This window comes from Carassius carassius, chromosome 6 (genome assembly GCF_963082965.1).
Source record: "Carassius carassius chromosome 6, fCarCar2.1, whole genome shotgun sequence".
In the NCBI taxonomy this organism is placed as follows: Eukaryota; Metazoa; Chordata; class Actinopteri; order Cypriniformes; family Cyprinidae; genus Carassius; species Carassius carassius.
Genome location: NC_081760.1, coordinates 25,146,714 through 25,172,213, shown reverse-complemented (window position 1 = coordinate 25,172,213; position 25,500 = coordinate 25,146,714). Strand labels below are relative to the sequence as shown.

The 25,500-nt window shown below is 36.7% G+C and overlaps 1 protein-coding gene across 2 annotated transcripts; it reads right to left on the bottom strand.

The window, feature by feature from the left end:
- Window positions 1–1,051: 1,051 nt before the first annotated feature.
- On the bottom strand, window positions 1,052–24,904 carry LOC132142528 (Krueppel-like factor 12). 2 transcript variants are annotated; one of them, XM_059552463.1, is made up of 7 exons: window positions 24,759–24,903; window positions 21,098–21,240; window positions 12,900–12,981; window positions 9,874–10,420; window positions 5,796–5,934; window positions 1,727–1,884; window positions 1,052–1,629 (listed from the first exon to the last, which is right to left on the bottom strand). In XM_059552463.1, exons 2-7 carry the CDS (start codon window positions 21,187–21,189, stop codon window positions 1,436–1,438), a joined length of 1,212 nt encoding a protein of 403 aa, XP_059408446.1. In that variant the 5' UTR covers window positions 21,190–21,240; window positions 24,759–24,903; the 3' UTR covers window positions 1,052–1,435. The 2 variants fall into 2 exon arrangements, with proteins under 2 accessions (XP_059408446.1, XP_059408447.1); XM_059552464.1 differs by lacking the exon at window positions 21,098–21,240 and having other exon boundaries at window positions 24,759–24,904.
- Between the last annotated feature and the right edge of the window lie 596 nt (window positions 24,905–25,500).

Sequence of the window (25,500 nt, the reverse complement as noted above, 5' to 3'; positions counted from 1 at the left end):
AGATAGAACATTGTAGAAGAGAAAAAAAATTAAAATAAAAAGGAATGCCTATTTGACGATCATTTACACTCATGATTTTTAGTCACCGTGCTCCCTGTAAAATACTATAAATTTTGGCATCACATATTTATGGTCAAAAGGGTGCAAATCTCGGAATACAGAACAAATATATGACACACAATACAAACAAACAAAAATAATATACCACATGGCAAAGACTATAAAATATACAGACATCTGCTACACTAGATTTGTGCACAAATGATGCAAGGAAAATTTAAAACGGTGTGAGAGAATGTTTCCCTCATACGACTGACTCCTGAGAGGACAGAACACTACATCAATGTTATGGCCATCTCCTCACATTCAGCTATATATATATATATATATATATATATATATATATATATATATATATATGCATGTCTTTTAATCTGAATCAAGTGTGTACTTAGTTTTTTTTTTTTATCTCAAAGTGACTTTTATTTGCTAAATGCATAACCAAAGCTTGTACTGAACAGATTTTGCTCCTCAATGCTGCAATGGTTTTTAAACATACAAACAAAAAGTATTAGGCTACAAAATGAATTCTAAATAAATTGAACTATTGTGATATTGTGAAAAAATGCCATTCCATAAGAATTCCAAGTGTAAACTTGAAGGAAACCTGAAGGTTTGGAGAATCAAATAGGCCTACATTTAAAGGCGCTGAACACGATTTTTCAACTACTAGATGTCGCTTCGGCCACACCCCCGCCCTCTGTTCGACCACGCCCCCCATGAGAAACGGCAAACGGCAAATTGAGACACCTTTGGCTTTTGTAAACAATGGCAAGTGATGAGGTAAGTATTTTGCTAATACAGAAACATGGTATGTGGAAGCAGAAAGCTCTGTATTATCAGTATATGAATGGGGGAGATCCAACAATTTTAAAGGGAGGGCTCACATACAATAACAAACACGCCCCGGCCGTCCCGACTGCCGAAAAAACGAACAGAAGAGCTTAATTAACACACACAGAGGTGCTCTGACTTCACTCTCTGCTATAGGATTTTGTTACTACACTATATCTATCTATCATGGAAAATAGTTGCTTACAGATTCTATTGTATTTATGTATATAAATCGCATTCAGCACCTTTAACAGGCGTTTAATAGTTGGGCTAGTAGCTAAGACTCTGTGCCAAATCGAGGCTCCCACCTTTCTGAATAAACCTCACATAAAAGTGCAGAAGATAAACCATATGAGGGAAATGTATATAAATGCACGTGAATCGCATAATACATGGACCTCATCTTCCAGCTCTCATTCCTGTAAAAATCCCATGTCTTTCACCTCATTGTTGTGCGAGGAGTAATTCCAGGTCTTCTGCATGTGACACTGGCAGATAGAGACCAGCTCTGTCTGCTTATATTGTCCACCAAATGTCTTTTTCACACTATGCATGTTTGTGGGGCATGTCTGCGGCGGTGGAGGGCGAGGTGGTCCGAGCGGGAGAAGCTGCGGTCGCAGTCGCTGCATTTGAACGGTTTGACACCGGTGTGTTTGCGGTAATGTCGTGTCAGCTCGTCAGAGCGAGCGAACTTCCATGAGCAGTTATCCCACGTACACTTGTATGGCTTTTCACCTGAGAGAGAAATATGTATGTAAAGAAAGAAAGAACCTGACAGGAACAGAACAGGTTTTTTCTAAACATGACCTGGTGTGAAAGTAGGCTCACTAACCTGTGTGTGTGCGTCTGTGGGCTTTAAGATGAGAGCTCTTGGTGTAAACCTTATTGCAGCCCTCAAACTCACACCTGTGAATGCGCCTCCTCTTTGAGTCTGGGGACTCTGAAGGCCGGGGCCTCCGCAGGCTCTCAATGCTGAACGGCAACAGGGAACTGCAATGACAGCATCATTTAATTAAAGATATCATTTGAAAACAGTTTGGATTAGTATGATAATGGTAGACACACGCACGCACGCATGCACGCACACGCACACACACGCACACACACACACACACACACACACACACACACACACACACACACACACACACACACACACACACACACACACACACACGTTTACTTAGCTAAATCTAAATGAGGACATTACATAGACTTCTACCTATTCATACAGACAGTTCTATATTTTCTAAAGTAATCCTAACACCCTAACCCTACCCCTGCCAGAAAACATTCTGTATATATATATAAAATAAAAACAATTATACCAGTTTTATAAATGAGGACGTCCCTGAACAGCATTTAGCTCACATGTTTAGCTCACAAAATTGTCTCCAAAATATATAAGTAGGTCTACACACACACACACACACACACACACACACACACACACACACACACACACACACACACACACACACACACACACACACACACTACACTGTATATAAAATGTCAGGTCTAATGTAGATTGTTTCAGAATGACAGGCACAAATCAAAATAAATTAATTCTATTTTAATAATATTTATTATTAAATGTATGTATTATTAACAATAATACAACGTTTACTATTGTATTGTTAATTGCAGGTAGGTTTCTTCAGGCTTCTTGGAGACGTTGTCACAGGTCTTCTGGATTTAGTCTGTCTCAGGTTTTTTTTTTTCTTTCTGATTCTTCATGTCATCCCAGACTGATACACTACAGTATTTTATTTTATTTTGTATTTTATTTTTTGTGAAAATACTAATGGCCTAAGTTTAATGCAGGCTAATTTGATTCAGAATGACAGAGAAAATAATTTATTTCTAAATAAATTCATATGTTCAACTATTGATTATTAGCAAATATATATATATATATATATATATATATATATATATATATATATATATATATATAGACACAAACACGCACACACACACACACACACACACACACACACACACACACACACACACACACACACACATATTAACTTCTCTACTTTAAATCACCACTTGAGGGAGCTATGCTAATATTAATAGAATAATTATCCAGGGTCACCAAACTCGGTCCTGGAGGGCCGGTGTCCTGTAGAGTTTCTCTTGTCCAAAAACCCTTGGACACTTGATTTCTAGTTAAAAGAAATATTTATATCAAAACTGTATAATCTGTATAACCTGAAAATGATTTTATTTACTTGTATTTTTTTATTACTCTTTGTATCTAGACATTTATCACTTCTAATTTATTATAAATGCTATTTCTTGCCAAAGTTTAAAAACACCTTCCCTTTTGTTTTTAGGAAAGGCTTCGATGTGTATATAAATTCCAAAAATTCTATGGCGTGTATTCACAACCCTTTCATGGTGTGATTTTTAGCACAATATGATTTGGATAAGGCTAATGTATGTAACCCTTATTGTTTTTTGTTTGTATTCTGTCTTTGTATTTGTTTTTGTTTTTTTCTGCATAATAATAGTAATAATATAAAAAAGACATTTAGAAACTGATTTTAAAATGCGAAGTATTGAAAATAAAAATAAAGCTATGTAAACACTTGCATTTTTACAACTCTATAAGTGTGTCCCATCAGGTAATGAAAAGTTCAACACACACTTGTGGTCTTCATGCTCACTTGAACACTTGGATCAAATACAGGACATATGTCATAGAAGTAGTCAAGATATCAGGTGCACTGCAGATATTTGGACAAGGGGTTTTAGCTCCAACTTTCCTCAACACACCTGGCTAAAAGTTTCTCGTATGCCCAGTAAGAGCTTGATGAGATGGTTCAGATGTGTTTGATTAAGGTTGAAACTAAACTCTGCAGGACATCAGCCTTCCAGGACCGAGTTCGGTGAACCCTGAAATCAATGGATGCCATCGGACAATATTTTCTTGATGTTAAATTATTTCTCCTTTTCCACCTTATTCTAAAATACTACTAATAATAATACTACTACTACTAATAATAATAATAATAAAATAGAAAAAATGGATGGTTAACAATAAGTCTGAATATGCCAACCAGCCCAACATAGCAACATTGGCTTAAACAATTTGCTCGACAGAATTGGTCGAAAATCCATAATTTTTTCACTTCCGTTTGGTGGCGCTATTGGCTCGGAAATGTAAAATAAAATTGTGCAGAAATAATTTGACATTATTATTAACATAATTTGTCAATTAAAGATCAGAAGAGAGTATCAGTTGTTTATTCCGGTAAATAAACAGCCAACATTTGCTGTGTATATTTTTGGTATAAGACAATTTAATTTGATTTTATTTTCTTGTCTGGATAAATTAGATGGTGAGCCTACTTTTCACTGGAAATGTTTTCCGAGTGGCAGAAGAGGCATTTTGACCCCCACAGAGCCACTTCCTGTTTCTTTTGGGAAGCAGGAGTAAAGAGTGTGAGTGTGAGAGGGGTTCAACGAGGGGTACCTGTAGCTTTTGGCACACTCCATCACTTTTGGGGCCCAAAGAGGAAAAGAAAGAAAGAAAACATCCTAGATATTTTCTCCTACTTTAAACAATACATCTGCATTCTCCAAAATGCTGTCACTATATTCCACATTCCATTATGCGCTCATATGCGGCTTGGAATTTTTAGTCCAAGGTCAGAGGAACTCCATCTAGTTCTACACTAAGAATCAATGTTACAATGTTGTCAACAAGAGAGAGCCAGGGAGGGAAACAGCAGCTGCCGTCAGACTAAACCCAGCACAGTCATCTGTGTTCCGTCTTTTGTTTGTATGTTTCCCATTGGTGAACACCAGAGGGGCTTTCCAGGGGTGCTGACGTGCAGGGCAGCATCACTGTCTGGAGACCAGTTTATCAGTTTAATATAATAATAAAGTCCATTCATTATTCACTAGCTGATCACGGGTCAGGGGATCTGTAAACCTGCATCGACTCCTGCACCTGTGTCCACAACACATCCAACCTGAAGCACACACTCCCTCTGAGACTGAAATCACTTCCTGCCGCTCAACTGCTTAAACAAGGCCATCCGTTCCATTGCAAGGGAACGAAAATACTCGCAAAATGTTTACTCTGAATAGGCTTTAAATCGGGTAGGCATCTGCCAAACGTGTAAAAATATATACACACTCAGAATAAAAGGTGCAAAAGCTTTTAAGGAAGTATAGATAATTATAATAATACAAATAAAACAATGATTGAGGAAAAATATTACTGGAATTATTTATGAATAGCTTTTTTCCCCCATGTCTCCAGGGTGGCTTTGTCAGATTTCAAATTTTGCCCCTAGACTATACCCGTATAGAAACGGTACGTATACAAACACTGCATGACTCACTGGATCGAACCCTTATTGATTTAAGAACCAGCAGGTCAAATAAGCAACACTCCCTGACACACTTTCTCTTTCACACCAATATTCACTACTGCAAATTTTTTTCTCTATAAATTCATACTGGTACCTTTGTCCTTTCCAGAGTCATATAAGCATGGCCAGCCATTTGCCTTTGTCCCTATTTGCTTTCTATAATAATGCCATATCCAATTTTTTAATTTCTAAAATATCTGTTTACTTTTAAACATCCATGTGATGGAGAGTCCTTGAAGTTGGCTTCCATCACTGTTTTTATTGTGTTCTGTTCTTGTGCATTTATTTTATTATTTTTTTTAATTTCTTAATATTTATGTTGAGTTTGCTGGTGTATATTTCCTGTTGTGAGTGCTTGGGTCCCTTTCACAATCTAAAATCTTATTTCTATGTTTTTTGTCATTCTGGACATCATGCACAGAGTGAGCTCTGAAAATTACCATCATGTATCATAATGATAGATAGGACTGGATTGTAAATATTGCGTATTAATAAAGGTGTCTTTACTCTTGCACAGCGCGGGCAATAGTCAGGGCAGTGGATCCTGTTTCATTTACACTCTCCAAGGTCACTTTGGGCAGGTCATCATCCTCGCTGTCACTCAAAGATCGCCGAGGTGACAGTCCATCTGCGATTCGGTGCATGACTGGAAAAAAACAGAAGGTTGGTGCAGTTGAATGTACAATACTCACATATGACCAAATCATTTCATAAACCTCCAGAATTAACCTACAATCTGCAAAATATATAAATAAACATAATTGGACTCACCTTATATTAAGTGTCTTTAACTACTATGTATTCACAATTAAATTAATAATAGACACAAAGTGCTTATTATGTACATACACGTTTAAATTGCACTAATATTTAAAGAAATATCTGCATGTAGTTACACATGTAACTAATTAATGTAATTATGTCTATACACATATTTGTCTATAAGTGTTTTATAATACAACATAAACACAATAAGTACATAATTGTACATTACTTTTTTTATTTTTTTTTTTTTTTTTACATAAGTACATAGTAGTTAAAGACACCTTTGAAATGCTTGTGTTTGATGGTAAAGATTCAGTGGACACTGCCTCATCATTTTTATTCTATGGCCATAGCACTGACACATTAAACCAAACTATTAAGATTCTAATCTAATGACACTATGATTAATGTTTTAATAATGGCTTTGGTAGACAGCAGAGAGTTTCCTTAAAGAAATAATTTCCCCATTCATTCACACATCCTCATGTCCTTCCAAAAGCAAAAATACATTCCCCCAAATTAAAAACTAAGATATAATAATACTGAAATAAAACTGATTTACAGTTCATTAAACTGATAAACTAAACCTCAGACGTTTTGATGTTCAGTTATAAGAATCTCAAGAACTAATGCTAATACATTTTTTTGTGAACTCATCTATTCCCAGCTCAAACGAATGACAGAATATACAACCCGAATTCCGGAAAAGTTGGGACGTTTTTTAAATTTTAATAAAATGAAAACTAAAAGACTTTCAAATCACATGAGCCAATATTTTATTCACAATAGAACATAGATAACATAGCAAATGTTCAAACTGAGAAAGTTTACAATTTTATGCACAAAATGAGCTCATTTCAATTTTGATTTCTGCTACAGGTCTCAAAATAGTTGGGACGGGGCATGTTTACCATGGTGTAGCATCTCCTTTTCTTTTCAAAACAGTTTGAAGACGTCTGGGCATTGAGGCTATGAGTTGCTGGAGTTTTGTTGTTGGAATTTGGTCCCATTCTTGCCTTATATAGATTTCCAGCTGCTGAAGAGTTCGTGGTCGTCTTTGACGTATTTTTTGTTTAATGATGCGCCAAATGTTCTCTATAGGTGAAAGATCTGGACTGCAGGCAGGCCAGGTTAGCACCCGGACTCTTCTACGACGAAGCCATGCTGTTGTTATAGCTGCAGTATGTGGTTTTGCATTGTCCTGCTGAAATAAACAAGGCCTTCCCTGAAATAGACGTGGGAAGCATATGTTGCTCTAAAACCTTTATATACCTTTCAGCATTCACAGAGCCTTCCAAAACATGCAAGCTGCCCATACCGTATGCACTTATGCACCCCCATACCATCAGAGATGCTGGCTTTTGAACTGAACGCTGATAACATGCGGGAAGGTCTCCCTCCTCTTTAGCCCGGAGGACACGGCGTCCGTGATTTCCAACAAGAATGTCAAATTTGGACTCGTCTGACCATAAAACACTATTCCACTTTGAAATAGTCCATTTTAAATGAACCTTGGCCCACAGGACACGACGGCGCTTCTGGACCATGTTCACATATGACTTCCTTTTTGCATGATAGAGCTTTAGTTGGCATCTGCTGATGGCACGGCGGATTGTGTTTACCGACAGTGGTTTCTGAAAGTATTGCTGGGCCCATTTAGTAATGTCATTGACACAATCATGCCGATGAGTGATGCAGTGTCGTCTGAGAGCCCGAAGACCACGGGCATCCAATAAAGGTCTCCGGCCTTGTCCCTTACGCACAGAGATTTCTCCAGTTTCTCTGAATCTTTTGATGATGTTATGCACTGTAGATGATGAGATTTGCAAAGCCTTTGCAATTTGACATTGAGGAACATTGTTTTTAAAGTTTTCCACAATTTTTTTACGCAGTCTTTCACAGATTGGAGAGCCTCTGCCCATCTTTACTTCTGAGAGACTCTGCTTCTCTAAGACAAAGCTTTTATAGCTAATCATGTTACAGACCTGATATCAATTAACTAGATGTTCTCCCAGCTGAATCTTTTCAAAACTGCTTGCTTTTTTAGCCATTTGTTGCCCCCGTGCCAACTTTTTTGAGACCTGTAGCAGGCATTAAATTTTAAATGAGCTAATTAAGTGGATAAAAGTGTAAAATTTCTCAGTTTAAACATTTGCTACGTTATCTATGTTCTATTGTGAATAAAATATTGGCTCATGTGATTTGAAATTCCTTTAGTTTTCATTTTATTAAAATTTAAAAAACGTCCCAACTTTTCCGGAATTCGGGTTGTAGTTCACTCTTCTTGCAACAAGAGAGCTGGACGTGATTGTATTGGTTTGGTTTGGTTGTAATAGCAATTTCAAAGGTCTCCGTTGTATCCGTGCCATTCCATGTCCTGTCTTGTTGCCATGGATACTTCACGAGAGACTGCAGAGCATAAGGGCATGGACCCTCAAGATCCTCAGGGGGCTGGACTCTGTGTGTGAATCTTGAGTGTTTTTTAATGAACTGAAATTGGATCATCAAAGTGTAAACTGCACAGGCCTAATTATGTGTCAACCTGCTTGTTTGCACACACTGTGTGCTTCTGATGTAGAAAAATGCCCTTCTCTGATTGGTCAGTTGATAGCAGAAAGAGCTCTAAGACATAACACACACACACACACACACACACTAACACAGGACAAAAGTGAGAGTTATATGACAAAAGACGTCTCCAGCCTCTATCTATACCTCCCCAGCCCCAGAGAAAAACAGGATGAAAAAGAGTAAAAGAATAAATAGAAAGCCTTCCTAGCCACAGAGTCCATTAAAACAGCACTGTTGCCCATAGGCAGTCTTTCCTGGATAGAAAAAAAGGGTTTGAGTATCTTCAAAAATGCCTCTTATCACAGTTGCTATTGTGTTTCCGCCATACACTTTGTCACATATAAACCCAGGTGCCCTCATTTAGCTGAGCGTAGTTTTTGCCATAACATCAACTTCCTGCATGGATGTAGGGGCTGCCTGTTCTGAGACGAACACAATGGAGCTGCACTCATAAGAGCTGAGCCTGTCTAACACACAGCCAGGCTCTGGGTTCTGTCACTGATCCTGCCAAGAACACGCAAACTCAGAAGAGAGGCTTTGAAGCACAGTACTTTGCACCTACGGACAAAGAGGGAGGAAAGTGGAGAGAGGAAGAGCGTGAAAGACTTTGCAGGAGGAGGAATTTTGCAGCAAAAGTGACCTTGATACTGTCAACAGACCATGTGACAGTGATTTATATAAACCAAAAAAATAAACAAATATAATAAGAAGCACAAGCTCTTGTATCATGCTATGTTGAAACAGTGAATATATCAGTAAAAGATGAGAAAATACTGAAATTACATGTGGAGATCTAAGAAGGCAGACGGTCGACGTCATAAATAGTGACATTAAAAACAGAGGAAAAGTACGTAGGGACACTTCGTGCTTATGCAAATTGATTAATAATATTTTTTCCCCATTTTTAAAAAAAAGAAACTTTGGCTGCATGTATGTAGTCTTTGTATATAATGAAAAAAATAATAATGTAATGTGTAAAATGAACGTAGGTCAATGTCGTAAAAAAACAACAACCGCTATTTTAATCAGTTACTCTTCTTGTGTATTGTACTTTTCCTTCTGTATGTATTTGTCATTTTTATGCTTTTTAAAATGTCTATAGTGTTTTTATTTGTTTTATTTTTGTTATTTTAGTACATTAAGTTAAACAAAAAAAAAATTAAATAAGCTTTATATATAAATTATTTTAAATAAGATCAGTGCAATTATCAGTGCAACAATTTCATTGGCTAACAAGCCTCTGACTCACCTTTCCTGTGTATCCTGTTTTCCTCCAGCAGTGGCATCATGAGCCTGCTGTTTCCCAGCGATCCTACTCCATGGTACACCAGCGGCATGGGCTGCACCACCACCGGCACCCGGCGTGGGTGGAGGTGGACCGGGCTGGAGCAAGGAGGCATCAGCTGGGGTATGTGCAAGAACGACTGCCCCCTGAGACTCCTGGCCGGGGGAGAGGCCAGCACTGGAGACATCTTCAAACGAGGAACGGGGGTTATGACAGAAGTGGAGGAGGATGAAGGCATAGATAACGATGATGGTGATGAGGATGAAACAGACTTGCTGGAAGGAGGAGACCGTGGACAAAATCGTATTGATGATGAGGACGACGAGGGAGATGAGGATAAAGATGATGAAGCTGAAAGTGATGGGGAGGTTCTGGCTCTGTTGGTGGACAGGTCTACGGGTTCTGTTTGCATCTGGAAGGGGTCAGACAGGAATCTATCGTCGGATGGTCTCCGAAATCTGCGGTTCAACACTAGCACGCCCATCTCTGTGTAGTCATGGATCACAGGAGACTGAGAGGAAAGAGACAAAATAAAATCAGTTAACTATTATTTTGAAGCTGCTGGTAGCCGTTGACTTCCATAATATTTATTTTCCATATGGAAGTCGATGGCTCCCAGCAACAGTTTGGTTGCCAACATTCAATAAAATATCTTTGTTTGTGTTCAACAGAATAAAGAAAGTCATACAGGTTTAGAACAGAACTTTAATTTTTGGGTATTTTGTTCTATCTATTAATTTATTAAAATGCATATTTCAGTCATATTTTATCCACCTTATTTTGAAACGACTAGTTATGCTATTTTCTGCGAGTGTGTGAGACTTCAGATTCATTAGCTGCAATAGGTAAATAACAAGACGAATAACAAAGTGCAGTAAATGGTAAAGCGATTTGTGCTAGAAACCAGTGTTTATGATAATAATTTAAAATAATATGATACACCTGTTTGCAGTATCAAGCAGCATAACAGGTTGTTTTTGTACAGCTAAAATAAGGAAGCCTTTTTATTTGATTAAATTCTCTGAAATGTTAATAAATATGAAATGTTTCTTGAGCACCGAATTAGCAGATCAGAATGATTTCTGAAGAATCATGTGACACTGAAGACTGGAGTAATGGCTGCTGAAAAAACGTTAATCGTTTCATTTAATATTGTTTTTAATGTAGATTTGATCAAATAAATTCAGCAAATGCCACATATAACCAGCTCGATCACTGAATAGAAGGAAGGATTATACTATAGGCTTTTAACGTCTGGTGAGGAGAGGTTTTGAGTGAAATAACCTATGATTGCTTACTGCAGGGGGCTGAAGACACCTAGAGTATTAAGAGAGCTTGTTTATTATATTGGAGGAAAACACACCACAAAAGGTGCCGAGAAAAAGTGAAGAAAAAGCAGTCTTTCTGACATTTACGAACTCAGCTGTTATCCTAAATTAATATCAATAAATCGACAAAACATTCCAGGCAGAGATGTCAGAAGCACTCACTCAGACCTAGTGAAACCATGGACAAAAAGTGGTCTGCTGGCAGCATTATTTCTAGCCCAAAAATGTCCCTTCTGTTTTTTGCTGTGGTTGACTTGGAGGCTTTTCAGCCGAAATGGAACATGTTTTGAAACTTCATCTCTACCCCATTTCTCTCTCTCCCGACTCGTGCCTCACCTTTCCCACCTTCCTATCCCTCCCCTTCCTGCACGGTCCACGTCCAACCCCCCGTATGGGGGGCTATTAGTCATTTTCGGCTAATTTTCAGAATCCGAAGAGCTTCTGCTGAGGATGGCTTTAATAGAGGGGAGCAATGCATTTCCAAGAAAAGGGTCTTGGCGTTGTTCCCACTCAAACAAGAAGCACGTTTCAGCGACTGCGCTGCCTGTTGATTTAACACACTTCAAAACTGAGCTGCATGGCCTACACACATCCTGCACTCGTCCCGATCAACGACACGACACGACAACTGTTCAAACGGGTAAAACAGGGTGCAAAATATTGTGTGTGGGCTTAGCTGTGCATGAAAATGAAGAGAGAGCTTTAGGACTGGGGAGCATGTGTATATGTTTATTTGGTCAAGCCTGAAATCTGGCACGTATCCTAAAGACTCAAAGCACAGGACACCTTAAATCTCTGGATCTTGATGCTGCAAAAGATTCTCGTTGTCAAGTTCTCATTATTGTAATAATAATAATGATAATAAAAATAACATGCATATTTAATGTATGTACAGACACATACAGTAAAATAAAACATGCGATACTCTCCCTCTCTCTCTTTCTCTGCTCAAAGGTAGTAAATTGTAATACAACAATAATTTACACATCATTTTAGTATTGTTGTACACTACCTTTAATTTGTGCTTTTTTCATATATTTAAAATAAAATTACTTTTACTGTAATGATAATAATAACTGAAATTAATGGTGATAGAAAAAGTAATTGTCCTGACAATATCTCAATAGAAATTGCAACAAAACATATGTGTAGTAGGCTTACTTTTTTATGTGTTATTATTTATTTATATATTTGTATTTATATTTTTGCATGTTTTTAGGACTAACACCCCCCCCCCCCACATAACTTGTTTAACAGTTCATTTCAGTCCTCAGATTTGATTGGTCTAGGGTGAAATACAACAGCATTGTGTTCACAGTGTTCCAGACCAGACTGAGTGACTATGATACACTGGTTAATTATCACGGTAACACTTTAGAATAGGGACCAGTTCTCAGTATTAACTAGTTTTATTTATTAGCATGCATAACATATTGGTAGTATGCAGTTCTTATAAAGCACATATTATATCTTATAAAGCACACATTCTGCATGACTATATTCTACATCCCTAAATCAATATCTAAACTTAACAACTACCTTACTAATTATTAAAAAGAAGTAATTTGGAGTGAGAATTAAAATAAAGTGTGACTGTCATCACATATCTTGAGTTTTAAAAGCCTGTGGTTACACCTGTGTGGCATGGCTTTGAACGCTTACCCGTCTCTGTGACTCTGCAGGATCGATTTTGACTGGCAGGGCTGGCATCCCATCCAGCATCAACATCCTGATAGCACTGTTCCTACGAGGGATAGCAGAAAAACACTGTCAGGCTTCAATAACTTCAAGTGTTAAATCACACTGGGTTGTTCTGCAGACTGTCAGCCGTAGTGAGGAACAGAGAAATCAAATATGTTTTGGTATAACTGTGATGAGACGCCAGAGTAAAAGTCTCACAGATCATATAGGAGCTGTGTTTAGTGACAGTTCAGTGGATAGACTGTGTGAGGATAACAATGAACATATGTTAGAGAGCAGGCCAGACGGTTTAATAAGCATTAATATATCATTCTCTGAGAAGTGTTTACTGTTAGTACTACTTGAGGTATTTCACAAGATAGGAACAGATGCCTTGACTTGTGAGAAAATCGATCTATAAGTCATTATTTATCATTTTCTGTTTACTTATCCAATTGTGAACAGCAGCACGAAAACAACTGATTTAAACTGTACCATGTAATCTTGTTTTAGATTCTTTTAAAGCAACAATCCCGAATTATGACATCTGGCAATACATTAGTTACCCCTTCAAGAATGTTATGATACATAACTTTGTATTGACATTGCCCATGTTTTTATATTCTTTTAAGACAACAGCGAGACTGTTCTTCAAGTTTTTTTTATTTTACTGTTTGCTTCGCGATGAGAGGAATAAGACATAAATCACCCCAAAAAGATGTGATGCGGTTGAGGATTTGAGATTTCCTCAGAAAAAAAGAATGAAGCACTTTATCCAGCAGAGATCATAAACATGAGTAAGTCTCTTTTTATTTATTTATATACTTGTACTAGTTTTCACATAACGTGTAAACATTTTACTAGTTAGACTTTTTCCAAAGACTTTTCCCAAACTATAATTCCTGACTAAATGTATAATCAAGTGAAACATTATGAAGTTTCAATAACAATATACAATATATACCATTCAAAAGCTTGATGTAAATAATATAAATGTAACAAATAGATAACTGTAACAACAGTAAAAACAATGCTGTTATTTCAATTAATTCCCCCTAAAAAAACAAAAAAATATTCTCAGCTCTTTTCAACATTAATAATAATAATAATAATGATAATAATAACAACAATAAATGTTTTTTGTAGAAAATAAGATTGTTAAAAGGATTTCTGAAGGATTGTGTGAGGATTGTAATGATGCAAAACAATTTGTTTGAAAGTCAGCTTTGATTGTTTCTAATAAACTGTTTAACTGCTCCCCCAAGTGGATATTAAAGTATGTTGTGGGATAATTAAATATATTCTAAATAAACTACAAACATAAAATTATATAGATTTATTTTGTTCTCACATTCTTTCTTGTAACTCCTTCCTCTCAGTGGCACAGATGACTGAATGGCTCATTATGCAGCTCATTATGCAGGCCTTTGTCTTCTCAGGTGTAAATCACAATGATATTCATGATAGTTGACGCCTACTTGCATATGACTTTTACCAACAAAAAGTGTCTTAGAAAATTTAAATCAATATATTGTTTTCTGTGAGTGAGTAAACAAGATGATTTTCACATCATTTAGAAAAAAAAATTCTAGGCTACAAGCTCCCGTTCTCAAAAATCCCGGGAACCATTGTTCTTTATGTGTTTTTTTGCCTTATTCAAGTGATTTAACATTTTTAGTTTTTCACTAACCATGCATAACATTTTTTTTCTCAAAAATACAATCATGTACATGCATGCATTTCACATATTATTATAGCCCAGTTTGTGCTGATTACAGTGAGATTAGACGTTACCCATTTAGATATTTATAAGAAACTGATAAAAGCACAAATGTCAGGGCATGACAAAACTTCTCCAGGCCCCAAAAATACCCTTAGACTCCAGAGGGTTAAACACGGGTAGTGTTAGTTTAATTGTTAATGAGAATTTTAAACTTCCTATAGTAAATATAAATGTGAAATGGTGAAGTACTGAAAGTCAACAGATAGCTTCCATTTTCCAGACAGCAGGAAATGAGAGGTGTGAAATTAACACTTGCATAAATTGCTAGAATTCAAATGGACAAGCTGTTATATTCACTACTACACAATCACCCTCTGCTAATACTACAAATGAACTGATTCAGTTATGCCATTATAAATTTATTGCAAGGGAATGGGTTAAGGACATTACATATTTTGTCAGGACCTATTAACTGATTTACATTTTTTATATACATTAATTAACATAAATGGACCTCTTTAATTATGATTTTTTTTTGTAAAAAAAAACAAAAACAAAAAAAATTCAGAACAAACAAACAAAAAAACTATGAAAGAATAAAATTAATATAATACGTACATAAAATAGTTTGGCAAGATGTCTTATTAAAATTTCTTATAAAAAGTTTTAAAACTGATTATTAATATTTGAAAGGCCAGCAAATGAGAGTCGTGTGGTTCAACTATATACTAGCTAGCAAATTATTATATTAGCTAGCAAAAGCTCCCCAGTCGTATTACAAAACTCTTCAAATTTTATGACAAAGCAAGGCCAGTTCAGGTTGTAAAATCATGTGGTGAGTTATGATTTTAATAATTCATTATATTTTTTTTGAAAGTGTTTTACTTAACGGTTCATTTAATTAAACGTTTCTGTTTCAAAATATGAAACTAGCCTGGACATAATACAAAGTGTATATTTTTGAGAAAATGGCCCATCACAAGACTTTTTTTTTCCTCCATTTTCTTTATTGTGGACAATGTGTAATTTATCTTAATCACAACTGATAATTATTAAAATAATTGTCATGCCACTGGTTATAATTCCAACTTCATGAATTACACTTAAACTAACGCTACAGGAATGAAGCACAGGCAGCTATGTACTCACAAACTTGCATAAAGAGCATTCGGAAGTATTGCATAAGCTTGAATACTTCCTTGGTTATTGGAGTTCATGGGGTTAGTCCTGTCTCACAACTCTGCAGCACTGATAAACGGACGAAGTGGATTATATCTGGAAATCACCTTATTTCTTCCTGTTACTGCAGCGTTTGCAAATTCATTAGAGAGACTGGAAACTGCTGACTGTTTTGGCTTCTGTTGACCTGCTTAGATTACCTCTTACTCTCTTTGTGTGTGTGTGTGTGTGTGTGTGTGTGTGTGCATGACTGTAATCCATGGCAGACAGGATGTCAGAGGAAATGGGTGGGGTCTGAAGGGCTGTGCCCACTTAAAACCCCTGCTTCCAAATGCTGTCTTTGTCCATGTGTTCCTGGGGTTTTCAAGACAGAGAACGCCCAAACCCACTTTAATGGTACCAATCTGAGAACACTTCACTTCCCCATGAGTCTTCTTACCAGAGAAGCTCCACTTTAAAGCATTAGTCAACACACCACACCCAGGTGATGACCGACAACATCCCGCTTTGCATGTCTGTATGTACAGTAACACATCATGCAGCATCTTTAAAGTGTCTGTGAGTTCCCAGATGAAGCCATTAGAAGGTTTTTGTTGTTTGGGGTTGGTTGGTCATTGTGGTATATTGTATTTCCTGTTTTGATGACTTTGTCTGAATTATGAAGTGAATTTCTGATGAATTACACAGAAATGGTAAAGAAGGTTTTATTAAAAATTGTTTGCTTTTTGTTTTAGTGACTATAGCTCAAACCAGATTGGTCAAGTTGGGAGACCAGCTTAACTAGTTAACACCAGCTACATCCAGCTTAGACTAACCAACTACTGTATAAATATATTTCAATCAGTATTTAAAAGTAGTTTTACCTAATGGCATATTAGTATCAATGTATTGGGTCATTAGCTTAGCAACAGGCTAACTTCAAAATCTATTGAAAACAAATGCAAGTCAAATGTAGAGTTGTCAAGAGTTGTCATATTTTTTTTCAGTATTTAGGTGGACTGTTGAAGTGTTTGGGCTATTAGCTTAGCAACACGCTAACATCAGAATCTTTTGAAATATAATGCTATGCAATAATCCAATGTTATCATTTATTTGAGTGTTTGCTATTGAATCATTAGCTTAGTAACATTACTGTGTCAATGTTTATTGAAATGTTAGTCAGTATTAAAGTATTAGATCATTGGTTTAGTAACATGCTAATGTCAAAATCTGTTTGAACCTATATTTAGTCAACCGAGGTTAGATGTAATCTCTATTCGGATAAGATGAGGTCTATAACAAACTAAATCATCTTTGGTAGTTTTCACTCAGAGAGAAAGCAGTGACTCAACGTTTTTTCTGAGAAGTTGGCAAGTTTCATCAGAATGTGACCTCAGGTCAGAGCTGCTTCCTGCCCACTGCCATGCTTCTGATAACCAGGCTCAAACCTCACCCACAATGTCTCCTGTACAAACATCTCCCTCATCTCCACTCTTCCCTTTTCTCCTTCCTCCCCTGCTTAGATAACAGACACATCTGTATCTTTACTCACAAAGCTTTGGGGTACAGCTCCAAGATCAGACCTCTCCTTTTTAAATTGATCTAAATAACTATGTGCTGAAAAACTGAGCCGAACCGAAGACGCTGCTCTGGATCCATCCCCAAGATGCAGATTTCTTCTAGATGCTCCTGCTTTGCGTAATTGTCTTTTGCCAAAAAAGCCCTGAGTGACTTCAGACTTTCCTTTTCAACAGAGCTCATTTTCCTTGGCAGGACAACTTCTGTCGGATAGAGCCAGGACATTGTCAAACCTCCAAGAGAGAAAAAGTGAGGGAGAGAAGAAGACTGTGTGTGTGAGTGAGGAATTGCTGGGGAGAGGTGTGCTGTTACACTATTTGAATCAACTGTGGGTGCACACCGATGTTTAAAGAATTGACTGGCTAGGCCTTTGCAGTAAAACAATGCCAGGAACAGTTGTGGCCACTAATGTAAACATTCCAGTCTTCTGAACCGACTCTCCTTGTTCAGCAGATCTCTGAACAATTTCATCTAAACGTGTCATTCCACTAAATAGGCTCATAAATAATGTTTTCTAATTCTTGGTTCCTGTTAGAGTGTTCTCTTTTTGTTCCTATTAGTGTCTCATTAATGAGAAAATCTACTAAATCATAAGTGGTTCTCAAACTGTGCTAACTGTGGACCCCAGAGGAGATACACTCAAGAATCAATTTGTTCAAATATACTGATTTGTTTTTAGGAATGAAAAAGGTAACAGTCTTTATGAGTGAGTTACTGAAACATTCACTCAACTGATTCATTCAAAAACATGGATTCATACAGAAACACTACTACTGTGTTGCTAGTCACTTAATAGTCTCTCAATTTGTTTTGTAGTAAATATCATAATGCATTCTGCACACACACACACACACACACACACACACACACACACACACACACACACACACACACACACACACACACACACACACACACACACACACACACACACACACACACACACACACACAAACTGTAAAGAACAATCAGGCAACAAATAACACTAACAGTAATTACAAAGGAACACTATGAGTATTACAATAACTGTCATACTGAAGACCTCTGAGGTCATTTTGACTATTTAATAACTGAGACAAACACATGGCAGCAGTTGTGTTTATATGAAGCAAAAGAGCACTTTTACAATGTGGTACAAGAGATCTGAACGTTGTCTGATAATTATGGACAGAACATTCTGCATTCTGGATGGGCAGAAGTATTCTGACGTGTAATCAAAAAGCAATATCACATTTGATTTCCTTGATTGACAATTATATAAAGGGAAGGAATGTTGCAAGAGAACGATGCATTATTGTGCCATATCAAAGATGCAAGACTTTTTCATTAACTGTTCCCTCCTGTTGGAATGACCTGCCCAACTCAATCCTTAGCCATCTGCAAGAACATGTTGATCTGTTGACTAAAAACACATCTGTTCCATCTTTATTTGACCCTCTAACTCTAGCACTTTTTTATTCTATTTTAATTATATCTATTTATCTTCTTTTTTATTTAAAATAAAAAAAAAAAAAAAAAATTAGATGAAATCCTTTAATACTCTTCATGGATGAAATGGTCTTCTCTCTCAGCTTCACAATCAATGCTTTTTGTGAAGATTCATCTGCTCCTTACAATCTTTAAAGAAAACAAACACTACATAACGTCTCCTGCAGTTTCTTCAAATTTAGTTTAGAAATCAGGCTCCTGCATTTTCCTAGGAAAATCCATATGCATCTGTTATTGATTTAAGGGGAGCCTGGAACCCCTCCGTTTAAATCTGTCAGTGTGAGGAGCACATAGGTTAATATTTACTGACCTCATGTGAGACCATACTTGCCTCTTGCCATACAGGTGACAGCGGGTCAAGTCTTTGTGTCTGTGAGTGGAAAGTCTGTCAAAGTGTCCAACAAGTGTTTTTGTCTGTCTTACAGAATATAAAATCGATGAAAGCACCAATGTGCTCTGAAGAGTGAAAGTGTCAAAAACTGTTTTTCCTGCTTTGCAAACTAAACCTCGAAATGCAGTCTACATTTTCTCTCTCTCCCTTCTTCCTGTCTGTATTTACTTCTTCACCTGCTTCTTTCTGACACTGCACAGCGTGCTGTAGGACATGTACTAGTGCAGATTTGAGATCAGTTTTACAATGGTGAATACCAAGACATTACTAGGCGTTCCTGCTCCCGGATCAGGCCAAGAAGATGACAAATGGCCTCTCGGTCACAGCTTGGACTGCTTTTCTGTGCTCTCTTCCATGAAGACAGCAGGCCAGAAACATCTGAAGCTCTCTCTCTAGTGTTCCACTGGACAGGGTGAGACAGATGTGTGTAATTTGACTTGAACTGTTGAACTGCATGTCGTCAAACTGTTTATTATCAGAGGTCTGGCACACACCAGGTTGCGCAATATTTGAAGGCCATGTTATTAGGCAATATTGCGCAACACATAGCGTCAACAGTAAAGAGTTTAAGAAAAAATGTGCTCCTTGAGAATGAGAGCTCTGACAAAAAAAACACACAAATAAATAAATGAAAATGAATAAATGAGGCGACCATCAAATCATTAATGAAGGTCAGTTGACTGCAGTGACTTGAGCCAAACTTATCATACAGAGGCTTTGTGGAGTCGCTTCCTGGTTCCATTAAAGGACAGCCTCTAAGAGCCACATTTTTTATTTTGTCTGATCTAAATCAGAATTCATAAGCACAACTGTAGTTAAACCTAGAGATTATTGTGCTCAGCAGTCATTTTGGTGCCTTCACACCTCTGATTGCTTTCAAAATGATGCAGTGCACAGTATGTACAGAAGGGAATTGATGACATTCTGTATTGTTTTGAGAAGACACACATTGTCTGTGTTGTAATTGCATGATTATAACCTTCATATATATATATGAAGAGTTCAGATGCAAAAGCCTCTAAGTGCCATCTGAAATTTTCATCTAAAAATAGGTTTTATATCAGGCTCCTATATTTATGTTCAGTTGTTTCACTTTAATAGCCTGGAAAAGGACCTGCACATTGCCATTGAAGTAAAATGACTCAACCTAAGCATAGGAGCTTGATCCTAATCCAAAATTTCAGATGGCACTATATATATTTGCTCTGAAACTAAATTAGATTTGCTCATTAAAATGCAATGTTCAAAGCAACTACTTAAAGAAATTATAAGCATGTTCTCCAAACTACTTTCACTCAAAATTAACTTTTTCAAAATTAATATTTCATATTTGAAGAAATGTATTTTTAATAGATACATTTTATTTATTTATATAAAAATATAAGTTTTAGATTCTGTAGTTTTGTTTTATGGTATTGTTTATAGTTTATTTTATCAGGCTTTGTTTAATCAGAAAATCAACAGAGAAGTAAAGGGAGAATGGGGCTGTTTTAATACAAAAAATATGTAACATTTAAAAACATTTTAAATCAAATATTTTGCTAAAAAGAATTCCATGTGTGTACTTTTTTGAATATTGACATAAAAAAGCAAAAAGACTGAACCAATTAAACACACTATTTAAGTTGTGAGACGAGGAAAGGCTGCAAAATTTCCGTCAAGCCACACTTTTAGCAAACTTATAGCCAAATGAAACACATCAAAATCACAATATTTACAATATTGATTCATTTTACTTGACCAGAAAAGCATTGCATATATAATATTAATATTCAATATGTCATATTCAATATACAATACTCAGTACAAATAGCCACCCACCAAGGTGTTTGAAAGTCTTGCCTGTTTAACAGCTGGAAGAGATCTGCCCGCATTCCCATTAGGCTGTGCAGACTCTGGGGGCAGCGATAGCCCTCCCCAGCTGTCCCGAGCATTGTGGGAAAGCCTGAGCCTCTTGTAGAGCAGTGCCAGAAAAGAATCAGCCCCTAAAGCACAGATTGAATGCCAGTAACCAAGCATGCTAACTAGCGTGACCACTAGCCACTCAGAGCCCGTACATCATACAAAGAGTAAACTTACAGAAAAGAAGCAAAGAGAGAAGGGAAGTAGAAGGAAAGGAGGACAGGGAAGGATGTGATCACTAGAGATTACGCAGCCCTTCCAAAACTTCCAAAACAGATAATGACTACCAAGCACTCATTTTTCTTTTCACATACTCAAAAGACATGCGTTTTTACCCCTTGAACGATATTAGCCATCTTCCCTGAGTGTTATGATGCCCCTGCTCGTAATGAGCAAGGCAGCTGTGTTTGTTTTCCAGCAGTGCATGCTCATGCAGGGCTGGGTAAGAATTGTTTTTCCTTCTCTGCCCTCGGCGAGGCTGGAAAACACACAGCTGCAACTAAAGACTGGGGAAAAGTGGAGAAAGCGAACAAGAGCGTGCAACTGCAGGTGAAAACCAAAGAAGAGACCGAAAGAAGTAAGAGAGACACAAAGAGGTTGAGAAAAAGTACAGCTTTTAGCTCTTCCAAAGTAATTCGTCCTGACAGCAGCAGTGGGGCTGAAGACGACTGTCTGGCTTTGACAGATCCCTAACCTGGAACAGATTCCACATGAAACTCACTCCCTCTTCCTCTTGCATTTGGAGGGCCTGACCTCACCAGGAGAGGCCCTGGGTTCAGAGGTCAAAGTTCAGTCAAAGTGTTCTCAGGAAGTGCATCCGCTATACAGGCTCTGGTTGTAGCCCTTCTGCAGAGCTCAGTTTAATGGGCCAGGCACTCACTAGGGGGATCTGCTGTTTCCCGTACTGTACAGAAACCTCCCTGCCACTTCACTCTTTGTAGGTTGGTGACTCATAAAGGAGATTTAGTTCCTCTGATTTCTGTTCTGCATGCACATTTGTGTAGGTGTGTGGAAGTGCATGGCTGCGTGCAAGCATCTGGGTTTCTATGCCAAGAAGAGATGCAGTTCCCCCTGTCAGGTCAGTTTCGAAGCAAGAGATTGAGCTTATCTTTGAGTACTTCTAAATTTCCATTAACAATTTTGGCTTCCAAGACTAGACTAGCTTTTAATATGTACAGTAATGATTAGGGATAACCATCTAAAAGTAAACATTTAACAATATGAGTATTTCTGTAGTATTGGTATTTGTATCAGAGTACTCAATGCGATACCAATTCGATTGTTATCTCTGTGAATGCAGCTGCATGTGTGAATTAACAAATGTACATGTTGGTTTAACAGCTTGCCTTATTTGGTTTGAGTTATAAATGTTTACACAGATAGTGGCTGGTGATACAAGACTGGAATATGTTTTGAAATGTTATATTCGCACACCTTGCAGGGTCTTAGTGTACTTCCACTGACCTTCCACTGTATAGTATGCACTAGCCAAACAAACTTTTAATAATAATACCTACATTTATTGTATTAATATGTAATCTTTAGGAGTAAATAGTTGAACCTTTCAGAATAGGTTTGGAAATATGTTTACATTACAGTGTGTATGTGTTTGTTAATTTATTTGTTTGTTTGTTTTGTCAGTTTATCAAAGGTGACATTACTATTTATTTATTTTTATTTTTATTTTTTTATTCTATTTTTTTAAACTTAAAGCCAGTTCAGTTTATTTCATTGTTCTTTATTATTATTTACATAGTAAATAAATAATAAATACTTTGAAACTAAACTAAGTTTACATTACAAAATTTCAACAGATATACTTACATTATTTATGTGTGTATGCTTGTTTATTTGTTTGCTTATTTATCAAAGGCCAGTTAGGTTTATTTGATTGTTCTTTATTACTATTTACATAGTCAATTAATAATACATACTTCGAAAACATCAAAACTATGTTTAGAGTACACTATTTATTTATTTAAATGAAAGTTTAGTTAAGTTTATTTCTTAAAAAAAAAAACTAAAAGCCACTGCAAAACATTGTTTACATTACACTTTGTTTATTATTCATTTAAAGTTTATTATTTAATTTAATTAGATTTTATTTTTTAAATAAAGGTTCAGTATCACAGTAGGTCTGCTGTGTTTTCAAAATCGAAACCGATTCACTACTGAATTTTGAGTCATAACAAACTTAACGCTAATCGCTAATGAACATAACAGTTTTTACGTAGATACCTACCACCGAAAACACATTTTTAAACTTCCATCAATTGATATATTTAGTTGTGGGGATGCTGGAGCCTAACATCTCGGGCCATGGGTAGAGAAACAACCAGGATGGGTTTCCAGTTCATTACAGGGATTCTAAAAACTTGCAACACAAAACTCATTCCACACCTGATTCACACCCCCTTCAAACTGTTGATTCAGATCTTGTTTGACAAAGCCCACACATTCACCCTTAAACAGCTCTCTTTCTCGCCCACTTTGTGTTCCTAAAGACCATCTACAACAACAACCACCCAGCGGTTAACTTTGCAGAGCTACAGCTGCCTCACTGGGTCATTCAAGCGCCACAGCAAGAAGAATGTTATTTTATTGACGAAACACAGAGACCCCCAAACTTCCTCACCATGCAACTGCAGCACAAAGCTCATCCGGTGCAGACTTGACAGACACCAGACACTGATCAACACTCTGGAGGAACTCTCAGGTGCGGTTTCTGTTCTGCGGTGCAGAGGATCCTGTATATTTATAGCTACTTAAATCATATTTAACTCTAATGATACTGTGGTTTCTTCGGATGATGTCTAATTATTTTTCAGAACTTTGAAGGTCTGATTGACTTGGCTTGGAATCCCATGTCACATACTTGAGAGAGAAACCACTGGCAGATGGAGAGAAAATCATCCATGCCAAATCAGACCAACAGATGCAACCAAGCTCTAGTTCCTTACTGGTCTACAACAAAGCTACTGTTCTTCTGTGCAATTCTTGCATTTACGTTTATCATGTATTGCTGTATCAACGAATTTTGAAGCAGTTCTTACAAAAGTATAAAACAAACAGAAAGAGAGAGCAAGAAAAAGGAAGTAAATGCAATCCTGGCGTCTTTCATAAGTAACCATAAGAAAAACAATCCCATTATATAGCATTAATGTAACATTCTTAACTGTGCATAGAACTATTTATATATGAAATCAGCACTTATATGACATGAAACAAATAGGAAGAGAAAACATGCAACAAAGACCGCAATACTGTGCTTTAGTACAATAAATAATACAAATAAGTCAACAGCAATAAAAGTTATAAAGAACTACCAAACAATATAGTACTTTTGTCACACTAATAAGAACTCTTATGCTATTAATTTTGAGCTCTTAAATTTTACATATTAAATGTACAAATTGGGTAACACTTAAAACTCCAAATAGTTATAACATTTATTTTTTATTCATAAAATAAAGACCTTAAGGAGCTCTTATTTACAATTTTAATTGGCTTTTAAATGACAGCTGACAGGCCCATAGTTTCACAAACTAGCATTCTAAGTAGTGTTAAACTGAAAAGTAAAATAACATTAGACATTACTGACCTTGTTTATTAACCTCAGTAATTTACAGCGAGAACCACTATCCTTAAAGCTTCCCTCTGTCTCCCTTTTTTCTGTCTTGTTTTCCTCTGTCGCACTTTCTGATGTGACCCCCTTCTCTATCTCTGTCTCTCCTCCGCCGCCGTCTGTTTCTCAGGAGGAAATGAATGGATAGCTCACACGGTGCTGTTCTACTCACAGAGCTCGGGTCACATGACCAGGCTGAATGAAGAGAGGGGGTGGACCTTTGGGCTGCCAGGCGCGAGGACAAGTGTGTGTGTGTGTGTGTGTGTGTGTGTGTGTGTGTGCATGAGCGAGAAGGTGCCAGACTGTGAAAATGTTGTGGGTGTTTATATATCAGTAGAGATGGTTTATTTCAACTTTTTTGGGGGGTGGAAACGTAGACCCAGCAATCTCAAATTATTCTCAAAATTGAAAATTAAAATAAATAAATAAATAAATAAATAAATAATAATAATGATAGCATATAGTATATATATCAACAGTATATTTATGTCTTTAAAATATGTTTTAGAAAGGTTTTTCATCTATGGTTTAATGAAGAACTTTTAACATCCACAGAATCTTGCTATTACACAGAAAGTTCTTTATTCTGGATAAAAACTTCTTCTGATTATTTAAATGTTCTTCACACTATGAAAAATAGTTATTTTTAAGAACTGTTCACTGAAAATGTATATCTCATATTTTCAAAGCATTTAAAACTATATTTTCCCGCCATGTA

Coding starts and splice junctions, on each gene's coding strand:
- LOC132142528 (XM_059552463.1), bottom strand. CDS start 21,189: ATGCTCGGGACAGCTGGGGAGGGCTATCGCTGCCCCCAGAGTCTGCAC. Junction 12,982..21,097: donor CTCTTCCAGCTGTTAAACAG/GCAAGACTTTCA, acceptor TATCCCTCGTAG/GAACAGTGCTATCAGGATGT. Junction 1,630..1,726: donor CCACAGACGCACACACACAG/GTTAGTGAGCCT, acceptor TTTCTCTCTCAG/GTGAAAAGCCATACAAGTGT.